We start from the raw sequence: 25048 nt of genomic DNA on the forward strand, positions 1-25048 counted from the left end.
ATCCTTTGTCACCCCCCATTAACCCTACTGTATGCCAGTGCATGATAACTCATACGTACCTGTCCGGGTGAGTCACGCCTTCCACATTTAGAAGAGGGGCTGAAGGAGAATAGTGGGGGCTCGTCAGGAAAGAACTGAGAGAAGGTCTGTTTAGACAGCTGGTACTTTGCCATGGAGGAGGGCTGAAACACAGCGAGAGACGACAGCAAGGTTGTGATTAGGGTGCTGCAGCTGCACCAGATGCTGACTTTAGCAGTAATATTCTCACCTTTAGTGTGACGATCCCACTCTGAGGCTCGCAGTGCTGCTTGAAGAGCAGCTTCAGTCTCTCTCTGGACAGAGCGCTTTTCTTGCGACTTAATACAAAATAAATCAATTAGTTTAACAATGAGAAACCACTTTCCCATCAGTGCCTGAGCGCAGTCATTCCCACTCCAACTCAGCCCACATCAGTTTTATTAATGTGTCATGCTTCACCTTTACAACATGTATAGTCAAGATATGGAACAAAACACTTGATAATTCCAGCACTGAACAGTGAACAGACAAGGAAGTCCTCTCACACCACATCTTTAAGTGCCAATAATATCACATCGATTTAGGATTAAGAGTCTGACACAGAGCTTGTAAGTTCTCCCTGCTCTGAGTATTATGCACCACGACGTTTACCCCGTTGAACGCAGCAGATTGTTATTTTATTGCATTATGAGAATACTTTCCATGGTTGTACCTGGGAGCTTCTCACCTGATCTGATTGGCTTTGACAGTGAATGGCTCGCTGTGTTTGTTCTTCATCATCCTCACTGTGTATTTGAACACTGATGGACTCAAAGACTTCTTCCTGCTAACACACACACACACACACACACACTTTAGATCACACTTCAATAACTTGAGATCGTAACATTGGCATGACCTTTCACCTACTGACCCATTGACTTGTACTGTGGAACTCTGGAAGGCGCTGTGCTCGTCATCACTATCACTGATGACAATCGTGTCATCGTCAGCCATCTTGCCGTGGCCGTTAACATCTGGTGCTCGACTAACACTGGAATCAGGCAGGTGTACCTGCAGGATCTCACACACATATCTGAAAAGCAAAAGCAGAAAATGACCTCACTCCACCTGGTTTCACCTTTGCTCTTTAACACAGAAAGATGGAGGCTAACAATCTGTAAGTACACAAACATGGATATATTTCAAATGTGTACCTGGCTCCGTTACATCCACTGACGTCCACCACCTCCCCAGGAAAGAACCGGTCTTTGACAAAAGTGTAGACATCCTCACAGAGCTCTGTCAGCCTGCAGCACTGGCTCAAAGCAGCAAGGTGGAGCAGAGGCACCACCAAAGACTGAGGGAAGCTCTCCAGACTCTGCCTTGCCCGCCGCTCACTCTCCACTGCCTCAAGATAAGTGAGTCCCGCTCGCCCCGTCAGAGCACAGCTCCACACCAAGCTGTTACACAGAATGGTCCTCTCAAAGAACTCACTGAGGAAGAGGAGGGTCACAATCAGATATTAAGGCGCACACAGCCTCTTTATATTCAAGTCCAGTTTCTAGAAGCTCCAAGAATGTTTACAAACACACATCAAGTACCTCTCATCTCGTTCACTGTCCTGTATGACATTCAGAACTTATCCAAAGACCAGAACCCTGCAGACAGTTCTCTATAAGGCAGGATTGACAAATATGACCCCCATCATATGCTGGTCGAAATTATTTTAAAGTTTTTCCCCACACAGTTATTTTATTTATTTGGCTGTCAACTGCTGTTCAGTCAGTTACTGATCCCAGTACCAACTCCACCAATGGACTCCAGCAGGTGATGGCTGTCCTCGTTTTGTTCTGTAGGCTTGGTAGGTTCACTGCAAAGGAGTGGATCAGTTCTTCACCTGATTCAGGTCTTGGTTAGAGTGGCATTTCAAGTCACACCAAATCTACAGTTCAAAACAAGGAGTAACACCATCAGCTGCAGACCAAGACAGTCCAGTGCAGAGCAATCAGGACCAACATCCAGGACCACTGAAACAACCTGAGCCCTGTACTACAAAGCGAGTTCAACATGCACAGGTCCAGTTCTTTGGATTCTCTTCACTAACACGTGCCATCAGAATACGCAGCTACATAAGATAAGATAAGATAGAACTTTATTAATCCCTCGGGTGGGTTCCTCTGGGAAATTCGATTTCCAAAAAAGCACAGCACCGACAGAAGTTACAGAGTTATACACACACACACATATATATAAATACAGAGACAAATATAAATAAAATATACAAAGGGGATAAATAGAATAAATAGGAATAAAAAATAAAAATACAAGTGAATTGCACATTTCAAGTATTGAGTCTATTGCACCGTTGACTATTTACAAAAGTATTGCACAAAAGGTATTGCACAGTGAGGTGAAGAGGCACTACAGCTTAGTTGTTCCCCCTCCTTTGTCCTCCTGTCTCCCCTCCCTCTCCCCTCCAGAGAGGAGTTAAACAGTCTGATGGCGTGTGGGACAAAGGAGTTTTTAAGTCTGTTAGTTCTTGTCTTGGGGAGAAGCAACCTGTCACTGAACAGACTCTTCTGGTTGTTTATGGCCGTGTGCAGAGGATGCCCGGCATTGTTCATAATGTCCATCAGTTTCTTTAATGTCCTTTTCTCTGCCACTGTCACCAGAGTGTCCAGCTTCATGCCGACCACAGAGCTAGCCCTCCTGATCAGTTTCTCCAGCCTGGATGAGTCCTTCTTTGCTGTGCTGCTCCCCCAGCACACCACAGCATAGAAAAGTACTCCAGCAACCACCGACTGGTAAAACATCCTCAGGAGCTTCCTGCAGATGTTAAAAGACCTCAGCCTCCTGAGGAAGTACAGTCGGCTTTGGGCTTTTTTATACAGGTGCTCTGTGTTGCGGTGAAGGCGGTGATCAACTGACTAAGCTATCCCAGGGTTTCTCTGCTCGTTCATGTGAAAGGGGTGGAAGGAAACATCTAACCAGTCACTTTTATGGATGAGTACACTGGCAGGAGAAGGACTGACTTTACAGAGAATGATAAAACTATATTATGAGAAAAACAAGGGATGAACCACATAATATGGACTGAAACAACACAGCTGCTGCAGAAGAGTGAGAGTGATGTGAGAGTATGAAGGGAGGAAGTATTTAATAGAATCTGTTTGTCTGCCTGTTTTATAGCAGTGTAGCCTCCACAGTTTGAGATTGTTTAAAATTTCGGGTAAAAACCAAAAACAGTTCAAGCTGATTTCATGTTGGTGAAGATTGGATCCATATGAAGGTCAAAGTCACACCAAGTGTGAAAGCATGCAGAGTTCTGTGAAACCACAGAGAGACAAAGAATGGAGACTGAGTCTAACAGCTCAGGATCCAACGCACACCAGCTCGTCTAACATGGTGGAGGCATCATTATAGGATGGCTGTGTACTGCTGCCAGTGGAACTGGGCCATTAGTGTTTGCTGATGGGGAGCAGATGAACTCTAAAGCGTAATGCTCTCTGCTCAGAGTCATCTAAATGCTGCAAAACAGACCGGACTGCATCTGCAGTGCAAATGATAATGACACCAGATATACATGAGGACAGCATTACTAGACTCAAAGTGTTAATGAGCTGTTAACAGATTATTAAACAGATTTTAACACAGCTCTGCCAAACATTCAGTTCAGCACTTTGTTGAAGCAAGTGAGTAATGTTCACTTTGTCCTTCTGCAGGCAGTTCTTCACCAGGAGGGAAGGGGATTGTTGTATCGTCATCATTTTGGAAGACGAAGCATCGACACAGACCCGCTTTGGCTGTCTTTCAAAGTCTTCTCCCATCATTCTCTCTTCTTGATCCCTCCCACCTTAAGAAGATTTCCAGCTCTGATCTCTCCACAGTATGATACTTCCACCACCGTGTTTCACTGTGGAGGCTGGGTTCTGTGGGTTGTATGTATCTCTCTTCAGTCAACAAACATAAACAGGCCTTCTCCAAAAAGCTCTAGTTTCACATCATCTGCTGAAAGGAAGCACTTCCAGTAACACGATCTTTCTGGAACCTCAACCTGAAATCTTTATATTATGTTGGAATCTGAAGATCCCCATTTTAATTTGACTTTGAAAGCACTGAGCATTACATTAATTGCTAAACATTTCTACATTTTTCAGAGTACTAATAAGATTGACCCTGGTGGTTTTCTGAAATAATTTGTATGCAACCCCCCCCCAAAAAAAAGCTTTCTATAGAAAACCAGCATGTTTAGAAGTTCTATGTTATGGCCAAGTCAGTCATCTGATCTCAGCCTAACAGACTTCTCCATTATTAAATACAAAACTGAATGCAGTAAAGGTCTAGCACACCGATGCAAAGGAGGAAAGTGGTTGTAGACTTCAGGCAGACACTGAATATTACATGAATTTACTTATGTAGAGCCAAAACACAACAGTCGCCTCAAGACACTTTAGATTTTAAGTTAAAGACTCCACAACAACTGCAAGTGTGCACTTCAACATGATATCGATTGATTTACAAAAGGCTGTGGTGGTGTACAGAAAGAAAGAAATACATAAAAAGTGTCTTTGCCCCAAACATTAGGGAACCATATGTTTCCAAAGTGCTACACCTCAGGAAGTACTGAAGCATCTTCGAAGCCCAGAAAGCTCCAGGGTTAACAGTAAAGTTATCTGGATAATTCAACCTTCTGCTTTGTAGAACAGGCTTGTACAGTACGGACTAACTGTTATGAAGCAGGCAAACATCCAAAGTAAGACTGAGGGTGGTATCCCTTACTAAAGCCAAAGCAATGTTGTCTCAGACAAATGAAAAATATATATTAAAATCCAGAATTGCAAAATGTAGCAGGAGAGACTGGCCAAGTAAGTTTCTTTAGTAAACTCTGTTTCTTTCTAGTTTGTAAATCTAGCACATTTTAATAATCTACTTAGTTCCTCCTACACCGGGCAGCGCATCGCTACTTGATCTACTTGATTAAAACTAATCAAATGATCTGATTAGCTCCCAGAAAGGGAGAACAGTTCCCAACAAACTAAACCTGATCTAAAACTGAGTGAACATTTGTACAGAGAGCGTAATAAACACAAGTGATACAGGTTACGGGTGTGCCATCAGTCGCATACGTGGACAGATATATTTGCTCCTTCTTTAGTGTAATTTTACATTCTTTGTATGTTCTTGTTTTACTTGAACTTAATTTTCCCGATCGTCTCTCTAGGCTACAACACCCCCCCGCACATTTGGAAGCCCAAGCTTGCCTTTATCAATTATGCAACATCTGTTAACTGCCTTGTAGTCACTTTTGGTTTTCAGTGCGAAGACGTCCACAGAATGTGAACCTCTTTTTGAACCATACTTGGCTTTTTAACTTTTAACTAGAGGCAGTTAAAATATTAGGAACTGTTCAACACGTAGGAACCAGGGATACAAATATGCAGGCGCTAATCTTAGAAAACAAACCAGCAGATCCATCTATCATAATAATTATATGCACAAGTAATTTTCAGTTTCGTCAATGTCATAACAAAGGCTCCTCTAAGACCTGCACGGTATGCCAATATGAATAATGCTCAGAAATACAAGTGTGCATGTAAATGTAGTCAGTGAGTACACCATGTTAACTTCATCAAATGAAGAATTAGTACAATCTGCACATATTTCAACTCTCTGCCAAAACAAGTAAGCATGTCTCTATATAAAAACAGAGAAACAAAGTGAAAAGTTTGTCTTACTTGAATAGAAATTTGAGGTGTGCCACCTTTTGTTTTACACCGTTTTTATTGCTAAAGCTGTCAGAAAAAACAGAAGTTGTGACGTATCGCGTCATGTTTGCCACTATGTTACAGTGGAGCAGATGTATAAAGTTACACATAATGTTTGAGTACACTCACCCAACATGTACCACTATATACTGAAGCTGTCAGCTGAAGACGTCCACGGTCCATTTGGCCCGAGTTTCTTCAGACTGACGTCGAGTTTAGCGGAACTTTAACTTCAGTTTGGAGTAAAAACAGAGAACTTCTTTGATTTTTTTCCGCTCGGGAAAATGACCGAGTGAGTTTGCAAACTTCATGTGTGCTCTTAAAAAGCACTCTTAGTGCGCTGGACCTCAGCAGGTGGGTGCAACAGACCTACACTATGAACGGATACCGAGCCTCACCACATCAAGCTAACTGCTAAAACTAGCTGAGCTAACCGCCGGCTCACTGACAGCTTCAGTGTTAGCTTACCCAGCTAACCCACTTTAGCTTCAGTTGGCTAACTGACTTGGATAACATTACACCTGCCAAATCCCACCTTCAAACCCGACTACCTGCTTTAACCTACGTTTTAATGGCGCGGGAGAAGGGGGGCATGCATCCCCCCGCCCGAGCCCATAAAAGTTTTTTGTTTTGTTTTTTCAGGACAAAAGTTGTTTTTTGTTCATCTTGTTTGGAAGTTTGCTAAGCACCAACTGTCAATGAGACATCGTTCAAACTTCAGTTCAAGTGACTCTTTAAAGGACCCTCCAGGTGAGACAAGTGGCTGTAAGGTACTTACTCGTAGGTCCTGAAGATTTCGTGCGTGATTTTACAGAGAAACACCTCCTCGTCTGGTCGTAGGTCCGCCGGGGGTTTCTGTCGGATGAAAGGTTTTCTGTGGAGAAGCGGCATCTTTCAGCTCCGCTTCCACCGGCCGCACTTAGAAAATAAGAAGGAAACTGGATATATCAATATCCGAAGATCAGACGTAAACTCTGACCAAACACTTCAAAGTAAAGTAAACCCGGAACCCGGACTGTGAACGCGGCGGGGATTAACCGAGTGGTAGGAGACAAGAGGAGGTGAGCGGGTCTTTTGTTAGACGCGCTGATAATCTGACCACATGGAAGTGTACTCCTCACCGTGTAAATCGACACACTCAACTCTTAGAGAGTAAAATAAAAATCACAAAGCCCACATCCACTCGCTCCTAGTGGAGAACAGCTTAAAAACACGCTTCTGGTGGTCTTTACCGAGTTGTGTAACAAAGAAGCGATAATACGCCGTCCAATCTGAGGAAGAAGTCCGGGCTGAAAAGCCGCTCACTGGCGGCTTGTTGACCAAGTTTTCGTGTACTTCACGGACCCACAAAGAGCTGGGAAATATTACGGTTTCGCTTAATCTGCATTCTTCACCAAAATAAAAGTACACCACCATTTAAAATTAGTCTGTTACAAATATAAATACTGCATCTGAAATGTTATTAAAGTAGTACGTAAGCATGTAAGTGTTATTATGAAATCAGGAAAATCAGAAGAAAGAACAAATGATGGACACTGAATGAATTATTTCCAAATAGTTCCAAACCGCTCTCCCTGACCCATCACACCGTCTCTACTCCACAGTTGTGATTCAGCAGAGCTCCTTCTCCCCCAGACTGATTCTGCTTGGTTCTTTATAAGAACCTTTATAAGACGTCCTCACAGAGCTCTGTCAGCCTGCAGCATTGGTGCAAAGCAGCAAGGTGGAGCAGAGGCACCACCAAAGACTGAGGGAAGCTCTCCGGACTCTGCCTTGCCCGCCGCTCACTCTCCGCTGCCTCCACATAAGTGAGGATATTGGATAGATATTGAATCTGTAAATTCAATATCTCTATAAAGCTGTATAATAACTATGCATTCAGATGATCCCAAAAGTATTCTTGTACTATACCTTCATGCAGCTGTATTTCTTAGATTTATAGTGTACATGTAATTTAGTGCACTTTGCATCATTTACACAATGCTAGTCTTACTTTTACTGCTTTTAACTAACTTCATTTTTACATTTCTTTGTTTTTTATCATTCCTATAAATCTCATCGTATAAGGTTCTTACCAGGAGCATGTGGCACTTTTATTTTAACTGTGTTATTTATTTGTTGTTCATTGTAGACTTTACTATTTTTACTCTTTATCACGCTGCTGTAACAGCAGTGGGCTCAATAAAGTATCTGTCTGTCTAGTTTTTGGTCCACTGATTCTATTGCTGTTACTGGTTCAAAGGGGGCAACAACTTATTATTATTTTTACCTACGTTTTTCTCATTTGTTATTATTTGCTGTATAGAAAAGTATTAATTACAAAGAACCCAGTGACACAGACACAAAATGTGTTTTTTTTCTCAAACAAATGACTTTTATCCAAGCCTTTACATTTATTAAATGTACAGTTTAACAAAGAAAAACATACTTAAAATGAGTTAAAAGAAAATAAATTTAAAATAGCACATTGTTAAGATGTCCTTGACAGTGTCTCACCATATTTTCGATGTATATAAATCACCGTGGCTGCATAGTAACATAAGTGTTGGGAGATAAACACAGTGCATAGAAACATAGTAAACGTATAAAAATGGCAGCCTGTGCGGCTGAGCGGCTGAAATTCTACCAAGAATATTTACTTCAGAATTATAGCAATGAACTATGATTAAAGCAATAAAGCAAATACTCATAAAAACAAAAACTGTAACTAAACTAAACTCCAGAGCATGATCAGAACATGCAACAGCAAGTAAGAGAAAACCGCTTACTAAACCATTAAAAGACTTTGTTACTGAATTGCTTTGCTTCACCCAAACGCACCATCCAGAGTCTTGGTGGGAGGGTTTTCCTGTCTTCCTCAAAGGCTGTTGGTCCGCTGACCTGCCATGTTGTAACTGCCAACCAACCAGGCTTTATGAACCCCCCCACCCCCTTTCCGCAGCTACACAGGGAGGCTCGCGTCATCATGGTTAATTCCTCGCATTAGTTCCCGGAAGTCGGCAAAATGCGCTAGCCGCGCCCATATCGGCGCATAAGTTAGACATGCACGTGTAAAAGGTTAGATGTTTTTGAAGAATGACACTGTATGTTATCCGCACACTTAGATCATATGAATTTGTGAATGAAAACATAGTAGTGGATTATCCACAGAAAATTAGTAGTGTTTTAAACAGAAGACAGGTTAGAAACATATTATTAACCAGGAATACCAACAATATTAAATCAGAAATAAGGGCTTCAAAACTTAGTTTTACTGGGCTGACCAAGCGAAATACTAGCTAAGTAAGACATTATGTAGCTGTCTGATCTGTTGTACACTGGTATGTATGACCTAGTATGATAAAAATGATAACTGCACAACAATCAGGGGGAAAACTGTATTTTTGTGACATGCAGCTATAAATAAAGATTAGAAGAGCAAATGTAGGAAGTTTTGTTAACAGTGCTTTTGTGGTCCTGATGATTACTAGCATCTGTTTTCTCTTACAGTTTTAAACAACTGTACTACACTAATCTGACAATATACTATTACAATATTAGTATATATTGATTACACAGTTTCAGAGTAACTGATGACACTTGTCAAATATCATCAACCACGCCTCACGTCCTGATGCACTTACCTATACCAAGCTTGTACAGGTGTGGGCAGCACTTTCTGTCTTTTCTCTCTTCTAACTCTGTCAGCACAAGAACCACAGGAGGATTCAGGCTGGAAATTGCACTGAGACAGCACCCTGAAACTCATCTCCCTGAATGCTTCTGCTGCTGCTGCCCATTTCCCTGTTTTTGTTGGTGTTGTTCGCTTTCTTGCGTGTGTGTCATGGCCTTTCTGCTCGCTGGGTGCATGGTCCTTTACACTATATATGAATTAATTCAATTCAAAATTTAGTTTATTTGAATTCATATCAGTTTTGTTTTATTTATATAGTGCCAAATCACAAAAACAATCAGGATTCAACTTTACTGTTATTTCACATGTATAAATACAGGGTAAGAAATACAGTTTGCATCTAAGCAGTAAGTGCAATAGGAGCAGATTATATACAGATAAGTTAAGTAGAGACCAAATATACAGATGAACTGCAGACAAATGTACAGATGTAATGTTGTATATGTATATACAGATGATCTCTATAGCATACAGATGTTCTATATTGCTGTTCAGAGCTCTACAGCAGTGGAAGCACAGAGCTCTGACAGACTATAATAGTGAACAGTGTGAGCACTATAACAGAGACTATGTTATGTCAGTGTCCTAAACTATAGCAGTAACCAATGTGAGCATATGGTGAATGTTGAGAATGAATGACAGTCCTGATCATGGTCACTGGGAGGGATGGGGGAGGAGGAGTGTAGAAGGGTTAAGTGAGTGTGGATGGAAAGGTTCAGCAGAGTTCAGTACGGTGACAGCTGTGGGGAAGAAGCTGTTCCTAAACCTGCTGGTTTTACTGGTTTCTTATTGGTTTCACTCTAAGCAGCAACATATCAAAGACATTATATTCTGCAAATAAATTGTATGCATGTCAAATGTTTGTGCATGTGCGAGGTATTTCCCATCTTTGTTGTGAACACTCTTGGGGTCGTTAGTCAAAACAAGTAATATATTACACATATTACACAGAAGACTTTTCTTAAAATTACTTGATAAAATAGCTGAAACACACTGTCTCGCAATTACCTACCTCATTTTACCTTTCGTCATTTAAAAATAAAATACAAGTAATATCCATATCTTTTCTTTCTCCGGCACACAAACTGAAATCCACTGATTGTAGCACAAGTGCAAATGAACCAGTCGATCAAGAGGGATCGATATGCATGCAGACTAACAATTCAACTAAAGGTTGAACTACTGGGTACTACTCAAATCCCATTTGTACCTCAAGGCGCTTTATATTGTAAGGTAAAGACCCTACAATAATACAGAGAAAACCTTAACAATCATATGACCACCTATGAGGATGCGTTTTGGAAACAGTGGGAAGAAAAAGCTCCCATTTAACAGGAAGAAACCTCTGGCAGAACCAGGCTCTGGGTGGGGAGGCCATTGCTTCGACTGGTTTGGGGTGTGTGGACAGGACAGAGACATACAGTGAAAGAGAGCCAGAGATGAATAAAAACGAAGGATCAAATCCAGAGGTGTCATCGGACCTCCCACAGACACGGATGGAGGAGGGGCCAAAGGGCTGGAGTCCAGGTGAGACGGAGGTTGCTTTGGAGATGAGGAACTGGTGTTGGCTCTCTGCGGTGCAGTACCACTTCCTGTTTCGGTTACAACACACAGTGGTGTTTTCATATAGTTTATCTGTGTACTCAATTGAATACAAAACTTAACGTCTTATTTCATAGTCTAATCTTCACTGTATCTTTAGGTATAGGCTAGTCTACAAACAACAAACCCAGTGGAAGAATATAGAGGGGTGGAGAGATGTACAGGAAACCAGTGCTTACTCACCAGTTTCAGATCCAGGAAACTCGACCGAGAAGCGGGAGAGGGTGAGGGACTCAACTGAGAGCTACAACACCTGAAGACTTGCTTCAGGGCTGTCCAGAGCCTCCCAGCACCATTGTAGAGGTGTGGGAGGTTACTCTGACCTGCTGTCCTGTTCTATGTAGCTGCGTCATCTTCCCCCACAGGAGCAGCGACATCGTGGGTTCCACCGTGTGGATCGAATTTGATGAAACCTCCAATTTATATCATGAATCTAGGATGTATCAGGCCAAGGTGTTGTTGCCGCTGCTGTGCCCTCTGACTCCTTTCTGTTCTCCGCAGCATTCATAATCTGTTTAGTATGGCTGCTGGCACAAGGGGTAGAGTGGGTCGTTTACCAATCAGAAAGTTGGTGGTTCACTTTGAGATTACCAGTTTCTCTCTATATCTTGGGTGCAAATCTCGTATCAGAAAAGTCATTCTGCTCTACTTGATGCATGCTCAATCATCCATGTAAGCAAATCCCCGAAAGTTGATTGTGTTCATCTGTTCAAAACGCTACGTCCAGATGAACAGAATCAACTTTTGGGGATTCTGCTCTACTCTTACTGCAATTGTCAGATCAGTGACACATGTCCCCACAACACTAGCCTTTCTTACACAGCTAATTTTTCTACACGTGCTTCAGTGCTAAAGAAACTTTGGTTCTGTTGATGACATTTCATCTGTCACTTTCCTGAATACTGTCCAGCACTGAATTAGCTTTTACTTCAGACTCAAATATGTACAAAAGAGCAATAATAAGTGAAGCTTAACTAAGTGAGAGTAATACTGTATGCCAGTTGCATACACTGCAGTAATGTGTGCATCCATCAACCACTTTATTAGGTACACTTACACCGCATTTTGCCTTCAGAGCTGCTGTAGTTTGTCTTTGCAGAATTTCAGCTTGTTGCTGGAATCATTCCTTAGAGATTTTGTTCCATATTAACACAACAGCATCACAGGAGAGGAGAGGACATTGGACCACTGCTACAGCACGATCAGCGGGGCCTATCGCGCGGTGCCCCGTGCTTCACTCGGACTTTCTGACCACGTCATGATCCACCTAATCCCCGCGTACAGACAGAGGCTGAAGCTCTCCAAACCTGTCGTGAGGACCAAAAAACTGTGGAGCAACGAGGCTGTGGAGGAGCTTCGCACGTGTTTGGAGACCACAGACTGGGACACAATGAAGGCTGCTTCTAACAGCTTGGACGAGTTTACGGACACTGTCACCTCCTATATCCACTTCTGTGAGGACAGCATTGTGCCATCACGCACCAGGGTGAGTTATAACAATGACAAACCCTGGTTTACTCCTAAACTCAAAAAGCTGTGGCTGGAAAAGAGTAAGGCGTTCAGAAGCGGAGACAGGGACTGCTACAGAGAGGCCAAGTACAGGTTCACTAAAGAAGTGGACATTGCCAAACATCAGCACTCTGAGAAGATGCAGCAGCAGATCTCAGAGAATGACTCGGCCTCTGTGTGGAAAGGTTTTAGGAATATCACCAACTACAAGCCTAAAACCCCCCACTCCACTGATGACTTGCTCTTAGCCAACACCCTTAACGACTTCTACTGCCGTTTAGACGAGCCATCAGGCAGCCTTCACACCTCCAACGGCCCCAACAATAGAGGCACTTTGGACACTCATTCCCCCACCTCTCCCCCCTCCATAGAGCCATCACCACCTTCAAACACTTCACCTGCAACACCCCCCTCCTCACCCCACACAAAAGAGGATTTCACACCACCTCCTCCCACCACAACTCTTCATATTCATGAAGCAGATGTGAGGAAGCAGTTTAAGAACCTGAATGCTCGGAAAGCTCCCGGCCCAGACGGTGTGTCTCCTGCCACCCTCAGACACTGTGCAAACGAGCTGGCCCCAGTGTTTTCTGGCATCTTCAACTCCTCACTGCAGGCCTGTCATGTGCCTGCCTGCTTCAAGTCCTCTACCATAATCCCTGTCCCCAAGAAACCTAGGATCACTGGACTAAATGACTACAGACCCGTGGCTCTGACATCTGTGGTCATGAAGTCATTTGAGCGCCTAGTTCTCTCCCATCTCAGGACCCTCACGGCCCCCCTCCTGGACCCCCTGCAGTTTGCATATAGAGCCAACAGGTCTGTAGACGACACCATCAACATGGCCCTACACTTCATCCTGCAGCATCTGGACTCCCCAGGAACCTACGCCAGGATCCTGTTTGTGGACTTCAGCTCTGCCTTCAACACCATCCTTCCAGACCATCTCCGAGACAAGCTTTCCCAGATGAATGTGCCTGATCCCATCTGCCGGTGGATCACTGACTTCCTGACGGACAGGAAGCAGCACGTGACGCTGGGAAAGAATGTCTCGGACTCCCGGACCATCAGCACCGGCTCCCCTCAGGGCTGTGTTCTTTCTCCTCTGCTCTTCTCCCTGTACACCAACTGCTGCACCTCCACCCACCAGTCTGTCAAGCTAATCAAGTTTGCAGATGACACCACTGTTATTGGACTCATCTCGGACGGGGACGAGTCTGCCTACAGGAGGGAGGTTGAACGTCTGGTGTCCTGGTGCAGCCACAACAACCTGGTGCTGAATGCCCAGAAGACAGTGGAGATTATTGTGGACTTCAGGAAGCACACAGCCCCACTCCCCCCATCATCCTGACTGACACCCCCATCACCTCTGTGGACTCATTCCGCTTCCTGGGTACCACCATCACCCAGGACCTGAAGTGGGAGCCCACCATCACCTCCGTCATCAAGAAAGCCCAGCAGAGGATGTACTTCCTGAGGCAGCTGAAGAAATTCAACCTGCCAACACGGACGATGATGCAATTCTACACCGCAATCATCGAGTCCATCCTCACCTCCTCCATCACCGTGTGGTACGCTGGAGCCACTATCAGGGACAAACAGAGACTGCAGCGTGTTGTGCGCTCTGCTGAGAAGGTGATTGGCTGCAGACTCCCATCTCTGCAGGACCTGTACACCTCCAGGTCACTGCGGCGTGCAGCTCGGATCTCAGCTGACCCTTCTCACCCTGGACACAGTCTGTTTGACCTGCTCCCCTCAGGCAGGAGGCTCCGGTCCATTCGCACCAGAACCTCTCGCCATAAGAACAGTTTCTTCCCCTCTGCTGTTGGACACATGAACAATAACCATATGACTGTTCCCACCACTAACACATGACCCTACGCTGTGTTCACTGCATCATTCCATGTTTGGCACTGATCACCACCTGCACTCATGTATATATCATGTATATATCTATCTATCTACTTAGTACTTTTAATTCTTATTCTCATTCTTATTTTCATGTCTATTTAAGCGTAATTTATGACAGTATGTTTGCACTGAAGCACCGCAGCGATTTCCTAATGTTGTAAACCTGCTCAACATTTGGCAATAAAACCCTTTCTGATTCTGATTCACTGTTTGTCAGATTTGTTGTCTGCTCATCCCAATGGTGCTCTACTGGACTGTGGAGGTCAGTGGAGTACAGCATCTTTTCTTGTTCAGTTTCAGTGAGTCATTGTGAACTGTAGCCTCAGTTTTCTGGACCTGGCTAAAGGAGTGACACCTCTTGTGGTCTTCTGCTGTTGTAGCCCATGTGTTGTGCGTTTATAGATGTTCTTCTCTCTTTTGTAACTAGTGGTTGATTGAGTTAGTGTTGCCTTCCTGTCAGCCTCTGACCTCGGACATCAACAAGGTATTTTCACTCAGAGAACTGCCAGTCTCTGCATCTCTCTTTTTTAAGCCAGTGTCTGTAAACCCTAAAGATGGTTGTGTGGGAAAATTCTGGTAGATTACAGTTTTTCTCAATCACTATGGCACAGTTCTCACAGAAAAGTGATGCTTATCACTGTAATGAATGTCCTCAAAACAGTTATGCCTTTTTTCACAACACAAACTGACCTGTGCAAAAGACCCCATTTACTTTGACAATGTGTTACTGGCGTTGCTCCCTCATACATAGATTGAAGTCATTTGATAGTAAAAACGAATTAAATGATTGACAGTATTCAGGAACGCAAGAGATCTAAAATTCTGACTGACAAAAGTACAAACTGTTTTGATGAGTTATGAGATCCAAGTGATAAGTGCATAAACGCAGTAACAAATATATTTAGTAATGAAGTCAGTTAGCTTAGCTTATGAGACATCTGCTTATATCTTACTGAATTAACCATGGCAATTAATATTGAGGCTCCTCCACCTGCTCCACTTAAAAAATAAGAAACAGAAAAAGCACAGATGTTTTTGAGTATTCCGGTGCAGCTCAGAAGGTGACAATAACACAAATGTCACAAAACCCCACAGATGTCAAGAAGGAGTGAAAAGCGACAGACGGCAGAGGGCAGCACTACGCGGAGACCAGTCGGCTAAACAAGAGAAGTGTTCTGGTCCACTTCCGGTTACAGCAGTCCCAAACAAACACGATTAAGCTGTGGTTTTAAAAGGCAGATTTACAAGTCATATCGTTCTCAAAATGGGTAAGTTGAGGTCGCCTTTTACCCTCACATGATACCTAAGGTGTTGAGAGACTTTGCGGCGTTTCTCATAATATGTATTTTTATAAAATGTGGAAGTTAGCCTTAGCTGTGAGCTTGGAAGTTTAGCTAACAACCGCCCGGCCTTTGAAGCTTATCTACGTGACAGAAATATTGCATGCCGGTTACATACACTGCAGTAGCGTGTGTACAGTTTTCCTAAGAACTGGAGTGGATATGTGTTAATCTCAAGCTCACGCAACGTGTACGTGTGAGTGGGGGTCTTGTTGTTGTGTCCCGTCTCTGCTGCTGTGTTGCATGGGAGGCTTAACTCAGAAATAAGACGCGCAGTTATCCCGCTGAAACCGAGAGGAGAGAGATGCCTGACAGTAATGTCTGTGTTTATAATTACATTCATTTTGACAACCTCTCCAACACCACTGGCTGGAGAGCGCATCCGTTGTGTTTTATAGTAGACAATCAGTCATTAAGCTCTATACACGCTTTCTATGTACAAGTTTGAACCAAAGATTTTAGAGTCATCACTCCAATAGACATGTCGCTCCTTGTTTTTAAAGTTCAGTTCTTGTGTAATTTGGTCTACCTTTTCTTCCTGTTTCCTTTCCTTAAACATTGCTTCATGACAGCAAACCCTCTGCTGTGACCATTTCTGATCCGGCTTCAGCAAACGAGAGAGGGATCGATTGAAGGGTCAGATGCTCTCTCAGGTTCTGCGTCCTGCAGAATTTTTTTTCCATTTCTTAAGAAAAAGACTTTGTTTGTAGGCCTGCTATTTTTTTAACCCTCTACTCTTTACCCCTCAGCTGTAAAAAGCTGACGGGGTATCTTTATCCCCCTGCTGGGCCAGGGTCGACACCCAAGTTTGCGGATGTGATAACTGAAGAAATGTTCAAATTCATACCATAGGTCTAACATTGAAAATCTCACATGAGTTGAAATCTTAGTGATCTCAAGGTCAGATGTCAAACTTTATTAAAAAATCTTGTGAGTATGATAACTCAAGAAAGACGGCATCTTGGATTTTTGAAATTGATACCACAGGTGCATCTGCTCAGTAGATGATCCGAGATGTCGCTGAGGATGGAGCCTCAGCGCTTTGTGTTCTCATGCTTTGCATGTTCCTGTGTTTTTTGCTCCGTCTTTTGCTGTTATCCTCCCATCATTTTACCAGAGAGGAACTCTTAAGCGGTCCTCTCTACGTATATTTTCCCTGGTTTTCATCGACGCAGACAACCTAACCATGATTCTGATTGGAGGTGCAGTGGTGCTCTGTGGGATTTACCTTTGACTTTGGAGTGGGCTGTATGATGACCTGAAGTCACATACACACAACACAGTAAGAACCACTTGGATCTGAACCTGCTCAAGACTGTGGAGATGACAGTGGACCTTTAGAGACCCCCCCTCTACTCTCGCCATCTTCAACAGTACTGTGCACCCACTGTGGATTGCCTTAGATTCCTAGGATCCATCTTTTCATGGGAAGTACAATATTCTTCACATACACTGTGTCTGGAAGAAGGCCCAACAGGTTGAACTTCCTGCGGCAACTCAGGAAGTTCGACCTGTCACAGGAGCTGCCCGTCATCTTCTGCACTGCCATCATCATCCAGTCTGTCACCCAGGACCAACAATCTTACTCAATCTTTTGTTTTTGAGATATAATCATTATTCTTTCAAAAATCATAACAATAACAAAATATTTTCAAAATAAAACTACTTTTCATTTGCATATGGAGAGTAAATGAACACAAAGATCAGGCTGTGTGGGATAAAGCTGCTGAATCTCAGGTTAATTTTTAAAGAGACTTACCATTGTGTGTATTGTGTTGGTGTATACACTCACTGGTTACATCTCATGTTGCTGACAACATGAGGAACAGAGAAATTACACTTTATTAATCCTGTTTGTGGCGGTGGGCCACAAATTATACATTTTAAGGTAGGCAGAAAGGGCCATGATTGGTCCCCGGGCCAGACTTTTTGGACATGAACTTTATACCACCACCAAGCTAAAAGAAAGTTTACAGCTCAATTTTTAAGTTTCAAGCATCCTGATTGTTTGAAAATACTGTACTATAGTATTGATGCTTGCACACTTCACAATGGTTTTGTATGCTTGCAGCTGTGGCCGTGAGTTCAACATGTCCAGGGCTGTACTGTGGCAGGATGATGGTCAACGGCTCAGTGGAGGGAGAATGTGGTGTGAGTACTAAACATTAGTTGTTGCTGATGTGCTGTTGGATAGACAGTACGTGGATGTATGTCTAACTTTGCGCCTTGCATCATAAAAGAGAGCGCGGCTCATAATAATTCAGCTTTCCATATTGAGATCCAGTCATTGTGGTGTAGCAGACTGTTCTGAGGAAATTCGGAAGTGCTCGTCCTGCTTGTTCGAGTTGTGAGCCAGTAGAGCCTATCACAGCCTGGACTATCACTAATTGTAGGAACAGTGCAGAGACATGAATGGACATGTGGCAGGAAGCTGGAGAAGCCAAACTCTCACAGGCACAGAGAGAACATGCCGTCTCCACTTAGAAAGGTCATAACTAGCCAGCACTTAAGAAATGCTCATTACTCTACCAGTGTTCTTATTTTCAGTTACAATAACCGTGTGTAAAATAGATAATGAATCATTTTTTCCTCCCACACGCTGCAAATGCATCATTAATCCCCCCTCCCAACTGGAAAATTTTCCACCTGGCGCACTGTGCTGAGCATGCGTCTTTATATTCTACCAGTTAGGGAAAAATATGGTGACAGACGAGCGAGTGAACGAGACTCGCTGTTGACTCGTTTTCACAAGGATGATGCAGAACGAAATGCAGAAATTTGCAAAACATGCTGTAAAACTATTGCAGCAAAAGGCAGCAGTACCACGAAATGATTCCACCAGCTGAAAGTCATCCGCTGCAAAATGAAGAGTGCATGTCAACGTCTCCCCACACACCAAAGAAAGCGTTAAATAAACCAGCTGTGACACCTGCGACTGTTCCTGGTCAGTCGTTTTTATAGTCACTGTCTGGACTTTTGTTCCTGTAATCTGAGGTCATCACGTTTTTAATTTTACTACGTTTATATGTTGTAAGCACAAAGCAGTAACTGTAATTGTTAAGTTGTAACGTTCAGTTGTTGTGTTCTGTATTCAAAGTATTAAAAAAGCATTGAATGGTGGATTTGAATGAATGTAGCAGCGCAATTAAATGAAAGACAGCTTTAAGAGTGGATTTGGATGAGATTCAGATTGTACTCACAATAATGTGTTTTGGCAGGTTTGTCCTCGAGGAGAGCGGGCCAACATGCAGAAAGTGTGTGAGCGCTGCATCGAGTCTCCTGAGATCTACGACTGGCTCTATCTGGGGTTTATGGCCATGTTGCCTCTTGTGTTGCACTGGTTCTTTATTGAATGGTACTCTGGAAAGAAGAGGTGAGGCTGAGTTCCAAAGCTGCTGCTGTACAGAGGAAGTTACTTCTGTGTGAAGTGACCAAAGTGATCATGTCCATAAGTCATATTGCATAACTTCAAACTTAATGAAGAGTTTATATAATGAGCACTCAGTGGCACTTCTGGTCTAATGTGTAATTAATATTGTAAACACATCTCTAAAGGCCAAACATAAAATATTACTATATAAAATAGCTGATCAGTAACAAACCCCCACGTCCACCTGTTAATGGCTTAAAAATAAAAAAATGAAGGTTTTGGACTGGTGTAGTCAGTGTCAGGGCTTAAAATAAACAGCTTTGACCTTAAACAGGTCATTCACGCTGAAAAACCCTGCAGTGTAGCTGAATTAAAACAGTTTTGTAAAGAAAAATGAGCTTCTAGTTACGTGACAGACTCATTGCCAGTTATTGTAAATGCTTGATTGCAGTTCTTGCTTCTAAGGGTCTAGTTAGTAGGTTTAGGAGGCAATTACTCTTAAATAAGACCATATACAGTAGGTTTGGAGAAGGTTTTGCCCTCAGCACATTTTGTACTTACTTGGGTTGTTTTTGTCTAATATTACTATTTGTTTTGTTCTTCAACACGTGTGCAACCCCCCCCGTTTCAGTCACTGTGGCATTTTGAGTCTAATTAGTGTTTGATAGCTGAATAATAAGGAATTCAAATTGTGCTGCTGTTAAGTTGCGGTATGAACTAATTTTTCAGCATCACTCATAAATGTCTAATTTTGAAGGTCTTGTTCAGAACATTGATTTGTCTGAATTTGGAAGTAGAAAATAACTAGTTACCCAGGGCTTTATGTCTTTAAGGTTTTCCTGTAGTGTGACAATTTTTGGCTTCATTTCAGTGCCTCAAGGCACTTTATCTTGTAAGGTCGACCCTACAATAATACATACAGAGAAAACCCAACAATCATATGACCCCTTATGAGCAAGTCGTTTGGCGACAGTGGGAAGGAAAACCTCCAGCAGAACCAGGCTCAGGGAGGGGCGGGGCCATCTGCTGTGATTGGTTGGGGTGCTATATGAAACATGTCTAACTTAGGGAGTATTTGTTCCAAGCACAGAATCCCTTTAGTGCTCTTGTCTGTGAGGGCAGTGTGTTTTCTTTCTGTCATTTGATCTCATGCTCTTCCTTTGTAGTTCCAGTGCTTTACTCCAACATGTGACCGCCATGTTGGAGTGCAGTATGTCAGCTGTGGTCACTCTGCTGGTCACAGAGCCTGTGGGAATGCTCACTATCCGTTCTTGTCGAGTGCAAATGCTTTCAGACTGGTACACGATGCTGTACAACCCAAGTCCAGACTATGTCAACACATTACACTGCACTCAGGAAGCTGTGTACCCACTGTGAGTATTACCAGTAATCATTTTGCCAAATTCTACAATTAACCATAAAACAATAATTCCCAGCACTCCACAGAAGAGGACAAAGGTGTGTTTGCAGCAGGGCATCAAGGCCATACTGTGGGACACTGAGCTCTGTGTCTTAGGGCAAAATTTAAAAAAAGAAAATACAATTATACGTTAAATAAGAAAAAGCTTAGTTATGGACAGCAGAACACGGTTCAGGTCAAGCAGGTGGTTCCTCCCAGTCAGTGCCTTCAGCCTCACTGTTGATGCCTACATGAGTGACAGCAGAGACACGGAGCGCTCTCAAACACCAGCAACTTTAAGAAGGCTGGGTACTCTGAACTGTCGCTCGTCAGGAACTGTTCCCTGACCCTGAGGCACAGGGAACAAACCCTGTTATCAACTGGGGAAAAAACCTCAACGTACAGGCAGCAAGCTGAGGAGAGACCAGCATACCCAGTCTTTATTCAAAAGATTGAGGTTACTTATTGGATCTTAGTGTTTCAGTCAGATGAGTTCTTAGATGACTTTTCCTCCTGTTACACTGCAGATCATGACAGGTGGACACATTGATGCTGGGTGGTGGAGGCTGGCAGCAGCATGCTGACAGGAGAAACACTGGGAGGTTCATTCGATATGAAGCAGCAGGAGAGTAGCCTCACACTGATCGAGGCTACTTTGTTTATTAGACAAGCTGAACAGACACCTGCTGAATGAGTAAACCGATCAACATGCTTCTGATTCTTTATTCTCTTTTTTAACTCTCGTGCAGTTTCCTTCTGAACTGGTGCATAGGCTGGTGGGAGGTCACCTCAGGCTTGTCATTCATTCTGTATCTGTTGCATCAGCGTAACACGAACTCCTCAATGTCCTTTTTCTCAGCTACACGATCGTGCTGATCTACTATGCATTTTGCTTGATACTAATGATGATGCTGCGTCCTCTGTTGGTGAAGAAGATGGCGTGTGGTTTGGGCAAATCCGACCGTTTTAAGAGCATCTATGCTGCTCTGTACTTCTTCCCGATCCTCACTGTGCTGCAGGCTATAGGAGGAGGACTGCTCTGTGAGTACCTGTGGGACTCTGCTTCTTAGTTCACACTGTGGTATCATTTTTGTTTTACAGCTTTCATAAGACTATGACTAATGCCCTTTTTGTTTAAATAACTCTGAGTAAAGACGACTGTGTTATTGTTTCAGACTATGCATTCCCCTACATCATCCTGGTCCTGTCTCTTGTCACGTTGGCTGTTTACATGTCTGCCTCTGAGATACAGGTAACTACAGTCACTGCGGTGTGGGCATTTCTTATTTCCCAGTTTAACTTTACAATTGTGATCAAGAAGTTCTTCGATTTGATATGAGGTTGGATACTAATTATACTTCTTTACAGTGTTTATTCATCGACTTGTATAAAGTTACAACAACAAAATGACTCCTCCAAACTAATTGTGTGGGCACTAACCATTTAGGAATTAGGAACTACTCTAGACTGTAGATGGTTGTTGTTGTTGTTGTGTTTTTTTTAAACCCCTTACCTGTAAAAGGCTGATGGGGTATTGTTGCCCCCTCAGTGGGCAGGCAGTGTAGACAGACCCCACACGAACATGATAACTTGTGAACACACACACACGTATGCATGTATGTTCAGGACTCTGTCTGGTTTGCTGTCATTACTGCACATGTTTGTTTGCGTTTGGAAGCTGACATATGTGTATGGGTTATTTCTCTTCTCTGTCCACTTACCATAACCCATCTCCTTTGAACACAGTCTTTTAAGAATCTGGTTGCCAAGAAGAAGCGTCTCATCGTCCTGTTCAGCCACTGGCTGCTGCATGCTTACGGCATCATCTCGATCTCCCGACTGGACAAGCTGGAACAGGACCTGCCGCTGTTGGCCCTCGTGCCAGGACCCGCTCTGTTTTACATCGTCACAGCCAAATTCACTGAGCCCAGCCGCATCCTCTTGGAGGCTGGCAATGGACACTGAGCTGGATTTATCAGGAGTTCAATAAATAACTCTTGAAAAAAAGTCACAGCAGCTTGCCCCTGTCCAGTGTGATGTCTTGAAATTGTCTGTTTATTTTTAGTTCAAAATCTCAGTCAGTGAGGAGTCGGACTCAAAATGCCAAACGCAGTTTGTTAATTTCTTTAACTCATGAAATATAAGCTCAGTAATTCATTCACGCTCAGCTTCAGTTCTCATGTGAAGTGTCTACAGGTCTGACATGACAATGATGTGGTCCCAGAAGTCTGGCGTGTACAGTAAAGTGTATGCACTACTGCTTTGTCAAGTGTGGTAGAAGATGTGATCGTTCCACTGGAGCTGAGCAGCTGTTTCTAAAGCGTTAACAGGTCGCTGCTTTTAATGTTTATTTTAAATTTTGATTGGTGGTGAATTTCTCCAGAGGAAAATCGCTCCGACAGATATACTTGAAAAGGTTTGTATGTTGACTCCTGTTGAATATTTCAGCCTTCACAGGTTTGTGGAGGTGAAAGTGCACTGTATATACTGTACATTGCTTGTAAATGTTAGTGTATTCAGTATGTTTATCTGCATATACATAATTTAACACTAAAACTTTGAATGTTATCTTTGTGTTCTGACTATTGATCTTTGTTACCATGAGATTCAACTTTTATTGGTCTCAAACATTTACCTGATATCAAAGTGTACACCTGTGTTACTGCAGGTCGATCTGTGTGACGATGCACTTTCATTTTGCTCACAGTCATCTGTATACGCTGCAACATATGTTGATGTTTCTTTGTAAATGAATAAAGGTGTCAGAAAATGATTTTGGTATCATTTTGACTGACACGTCCTGTAACCCGGCAGTGCAGGTGGGAAGCTTGTTCTTCTCTCAGGTTGTCAGATGACAAACAGGAAGGTTGCTGCATCTGGAAATGTGGAAAAATCCTCAAAAAGACTGTTTCCTGTTGTGATTCTTCATTTGTATACTGAGCTTTTGCACATACCCACACCAACTGTTTAGAAGAATGCAGCTACAGCAGACCTGAGTGCGTTTATGTTTTCTCATCTTACAGTTAATGCAAGTAAGGATTCATCCACAGTAACCACAGATCTGACTAATACGTGAAGATTTTACGCTCCTGTAAATCGTATCACATCAACCATAACTTTGTGGGCATGTGTGTGAAGAGAAACTACAGCAAAGCAACAAAAGCTGAGACAAAAAGAACATTTCGTATCATCAAAAAGGCAAAACTGGTATTGGAAATGAAATGCACACAAATTTGGGAATATTACACTCAAATCACTGACACACATACCCACACAGCAAAGTCAAAAAGGTACAAGGGCTACGTCCCCCGAGGACGTGAAAGCCGGTGTTGTGCCAAAAGGAATCTGTGCTGCTTCGGTGTTTATATCTATTGTCTTTACTTATCTTCAGAATACCACGGGGTGACTCCTCTGATGTGATGGGATAAGATAAACCTTTATTAGTCCCACACCTGGGAAATTTGTTTGGTCATGGCAGGAAGTGGACAGTTAAAGTTAAAAGCAGCAACAATTAAGAAAAGAACAATAGAATAGAAGATAAAGTAGAATAACATACTATACAAAAGAGAATAAAATACTGTGTTGCAACAGAAGAAGTGCACATCAGGGAGACTAGGCGAAGGCTGATCCATGGTGTATTAGATGTTTGACAGCCAAACCAATGACACAGTGTTCACATTTCCCCCCCAAAAAAATCTGCGAAACAGCGAGGCCGCGAGAAGTGAACCTAGTGAGGGAACCACTGTATTCAGAGTGTTGCAATTATGAAAAATAAGCAGTACATTTGACAGAAATACCACCTACATTTACATTTACTTCAATTTGCCATACAGTGGGGCAAAAAAGTATTTAGTCAGCCACCGATTGTGCAAGTTCCCCCACTTAAAATGATGACAGAGGTCAGTAATTTGCACCAGAGGTACACTTCAACTGTGAGAGACAGAATGTGAAAGAAAAATCCATGAATCCACATGGTAGGATTTGTAAAGAATTTATTGGTAAATCAGGGTGGAAAATAAGTATTTGGTCAATAACAAAAATACAACTCAATACTTTGTAACATAACCTTTGTTGGCAATAACAGAGGTCAAACGTTTACTATAGGTCTTTACCAGGTTTGCACACACAGTAGCTGGTATTTTGGCCCATTCCTCCATGCAGATCTTCTCGAGAGCAGTGATGTTTTGGGGCTGTCGCCGAGCAACACGGACTTTCAACTCCCGCCACAGATTTTCTATGGGGTTGAGGTCTGGAGACTGGCTAGGCCACTCCAGGACTTTCAAATGCTTCTTACGGAGCCACTCCTTTGTTGCCCGGGCGGTGTGTTTTGGATCATTGTCATGTTGGAAGACCCAGCCTCGTTTCATCTTCAAAGTTCTCACTGATGGAAGGAGGTTTTGGCTCGAAATCTCACGATACATGGCCCCATTCATTCTGTCCTTAACACGGATCAGTCGTCCTGTCCCCTTGGCAGAAAAA

General features: G+C 42.9%; 2 protein-coding genes across 6 annotated transcripts in view; one reads left to right on the forward strand and one right to left on the reverse strand.

The window, feature by feature from the left end:
• baz1a (bromodomain adjacent to zinc finger domain, 1A) overlaps positions 1–7120 on the reverse strand; it is a 39168-nt gene extending 32048 nt beyond the window's left edge. Inside the window, exons 1-7 of one of the 3 annotated variants that reach the window (XM_085258143.1) lie at positions 6998–7120; positions 6544–6683; positions 1215–1493; positions 932–1093; positions 746–844; positions 269–356; positions 60–182 (exon numbers count right to left, since the gene is read on the reverse strand). In XM_085258143.1, coding sequence (XP_085114269.1) covers positions 60–182; positions 269–356; positions 746–844; positions 932–1093; positions 1215–1493; positions 6544–6656 — 864 coding nt within the window. In that variant the 5' untranslated portion in view covers positions 6657–6683; positions 6998–7120. Of the gene's footprint in view, positions 1–59; positions 183–268; positions 357–745; positions 845–931; positions 1094–1214; positions 1494–6543 lie in introns of all 3 variants that reach the window. The other 2 variants (XM_085258144.1, XM_085258145.1) reach the window with 2 other exon arrangements.
• Positions 7121–15489: 8369 nt separating this feature from the next.
• Positions 15490–23342, forward strand: jkamp (jnk1/mapk8 associated membrane protein). Of its 3 annotated transcripts, XM_085257472.1 has the most exons (7): positions 15490–15728; positions 17872–17951; positions 19019–19173; positions 20337–20543; positions 21429–21610; positions 21745–21821; positions 22316–23342. In XM_085257472.1, the coding sequence occupies exons 1-7, from the start codon at positions 15725–15727 to the stop codon at positions 22532–22534; spliced, it is 924 nt and encodes a 307-aa protein (XP_085113598.1). In that variant the 5' UTR covers positions 15490–15724; the 3' UTR covers positions 22535–23342. The 3 variants fall into 3 exon arrangements, with proteins under 3 accessions (XP_085113598.1, XP_085113599.1, XP_085113597.1); XM_085257473.1 differs by lacking the exon at positions 17872–17951 and having other exon boundaries at positions 15605–15728; XM_085257471.1 differs by lacking the exon at positions 15490–15728 and having other exon boundaries at positions 17862–17951.
• The last annotated feature ends 1706 nt before the right edge of the window (positions 23343–25048 follow it).

Source organism: Mchenga conophoros, linkage group LG19 (genome assembly GCF_057382185.1).
Source record: "Mchenga conophoros isolate Kocher_MC1m ecotype Shallow Benthic linkage group LG19, M_conophoros_male_GT1.1, whole genome shotgun sequence".
Taxonomy (NCBI): Eukaryota; Metazoa; Chordata; class Actinopteri; order Cichliformes; family Cichlidae; genus Mchenga; species Mchenga conophoros.

Bases quoted from the DNA above. Each gene is read 5' to 3' on its own strand.
- jkamp (XM_085257471.1), top strand. From the start codon at position 17,862: ATGCTTGCAGCTGTGGCCGTGAGTTCAACATGTCCAGGGCTGTACTGT. The intron at 19,174-20,336 runs GTGAGGCTGAGT...CTTCCTTTGTAG, and splicing joins TGGTACTCTGGAAAGAAGAG to TTCCAGTGCTTTACTCCAAC. The intron at 20,544-21,428 runs GTGAGTATTACC...CCTTTTTCTCAG, and splicing joins CAGGAAGCTGTGTACCCACT to CTACACGATCGTGCTGATCT.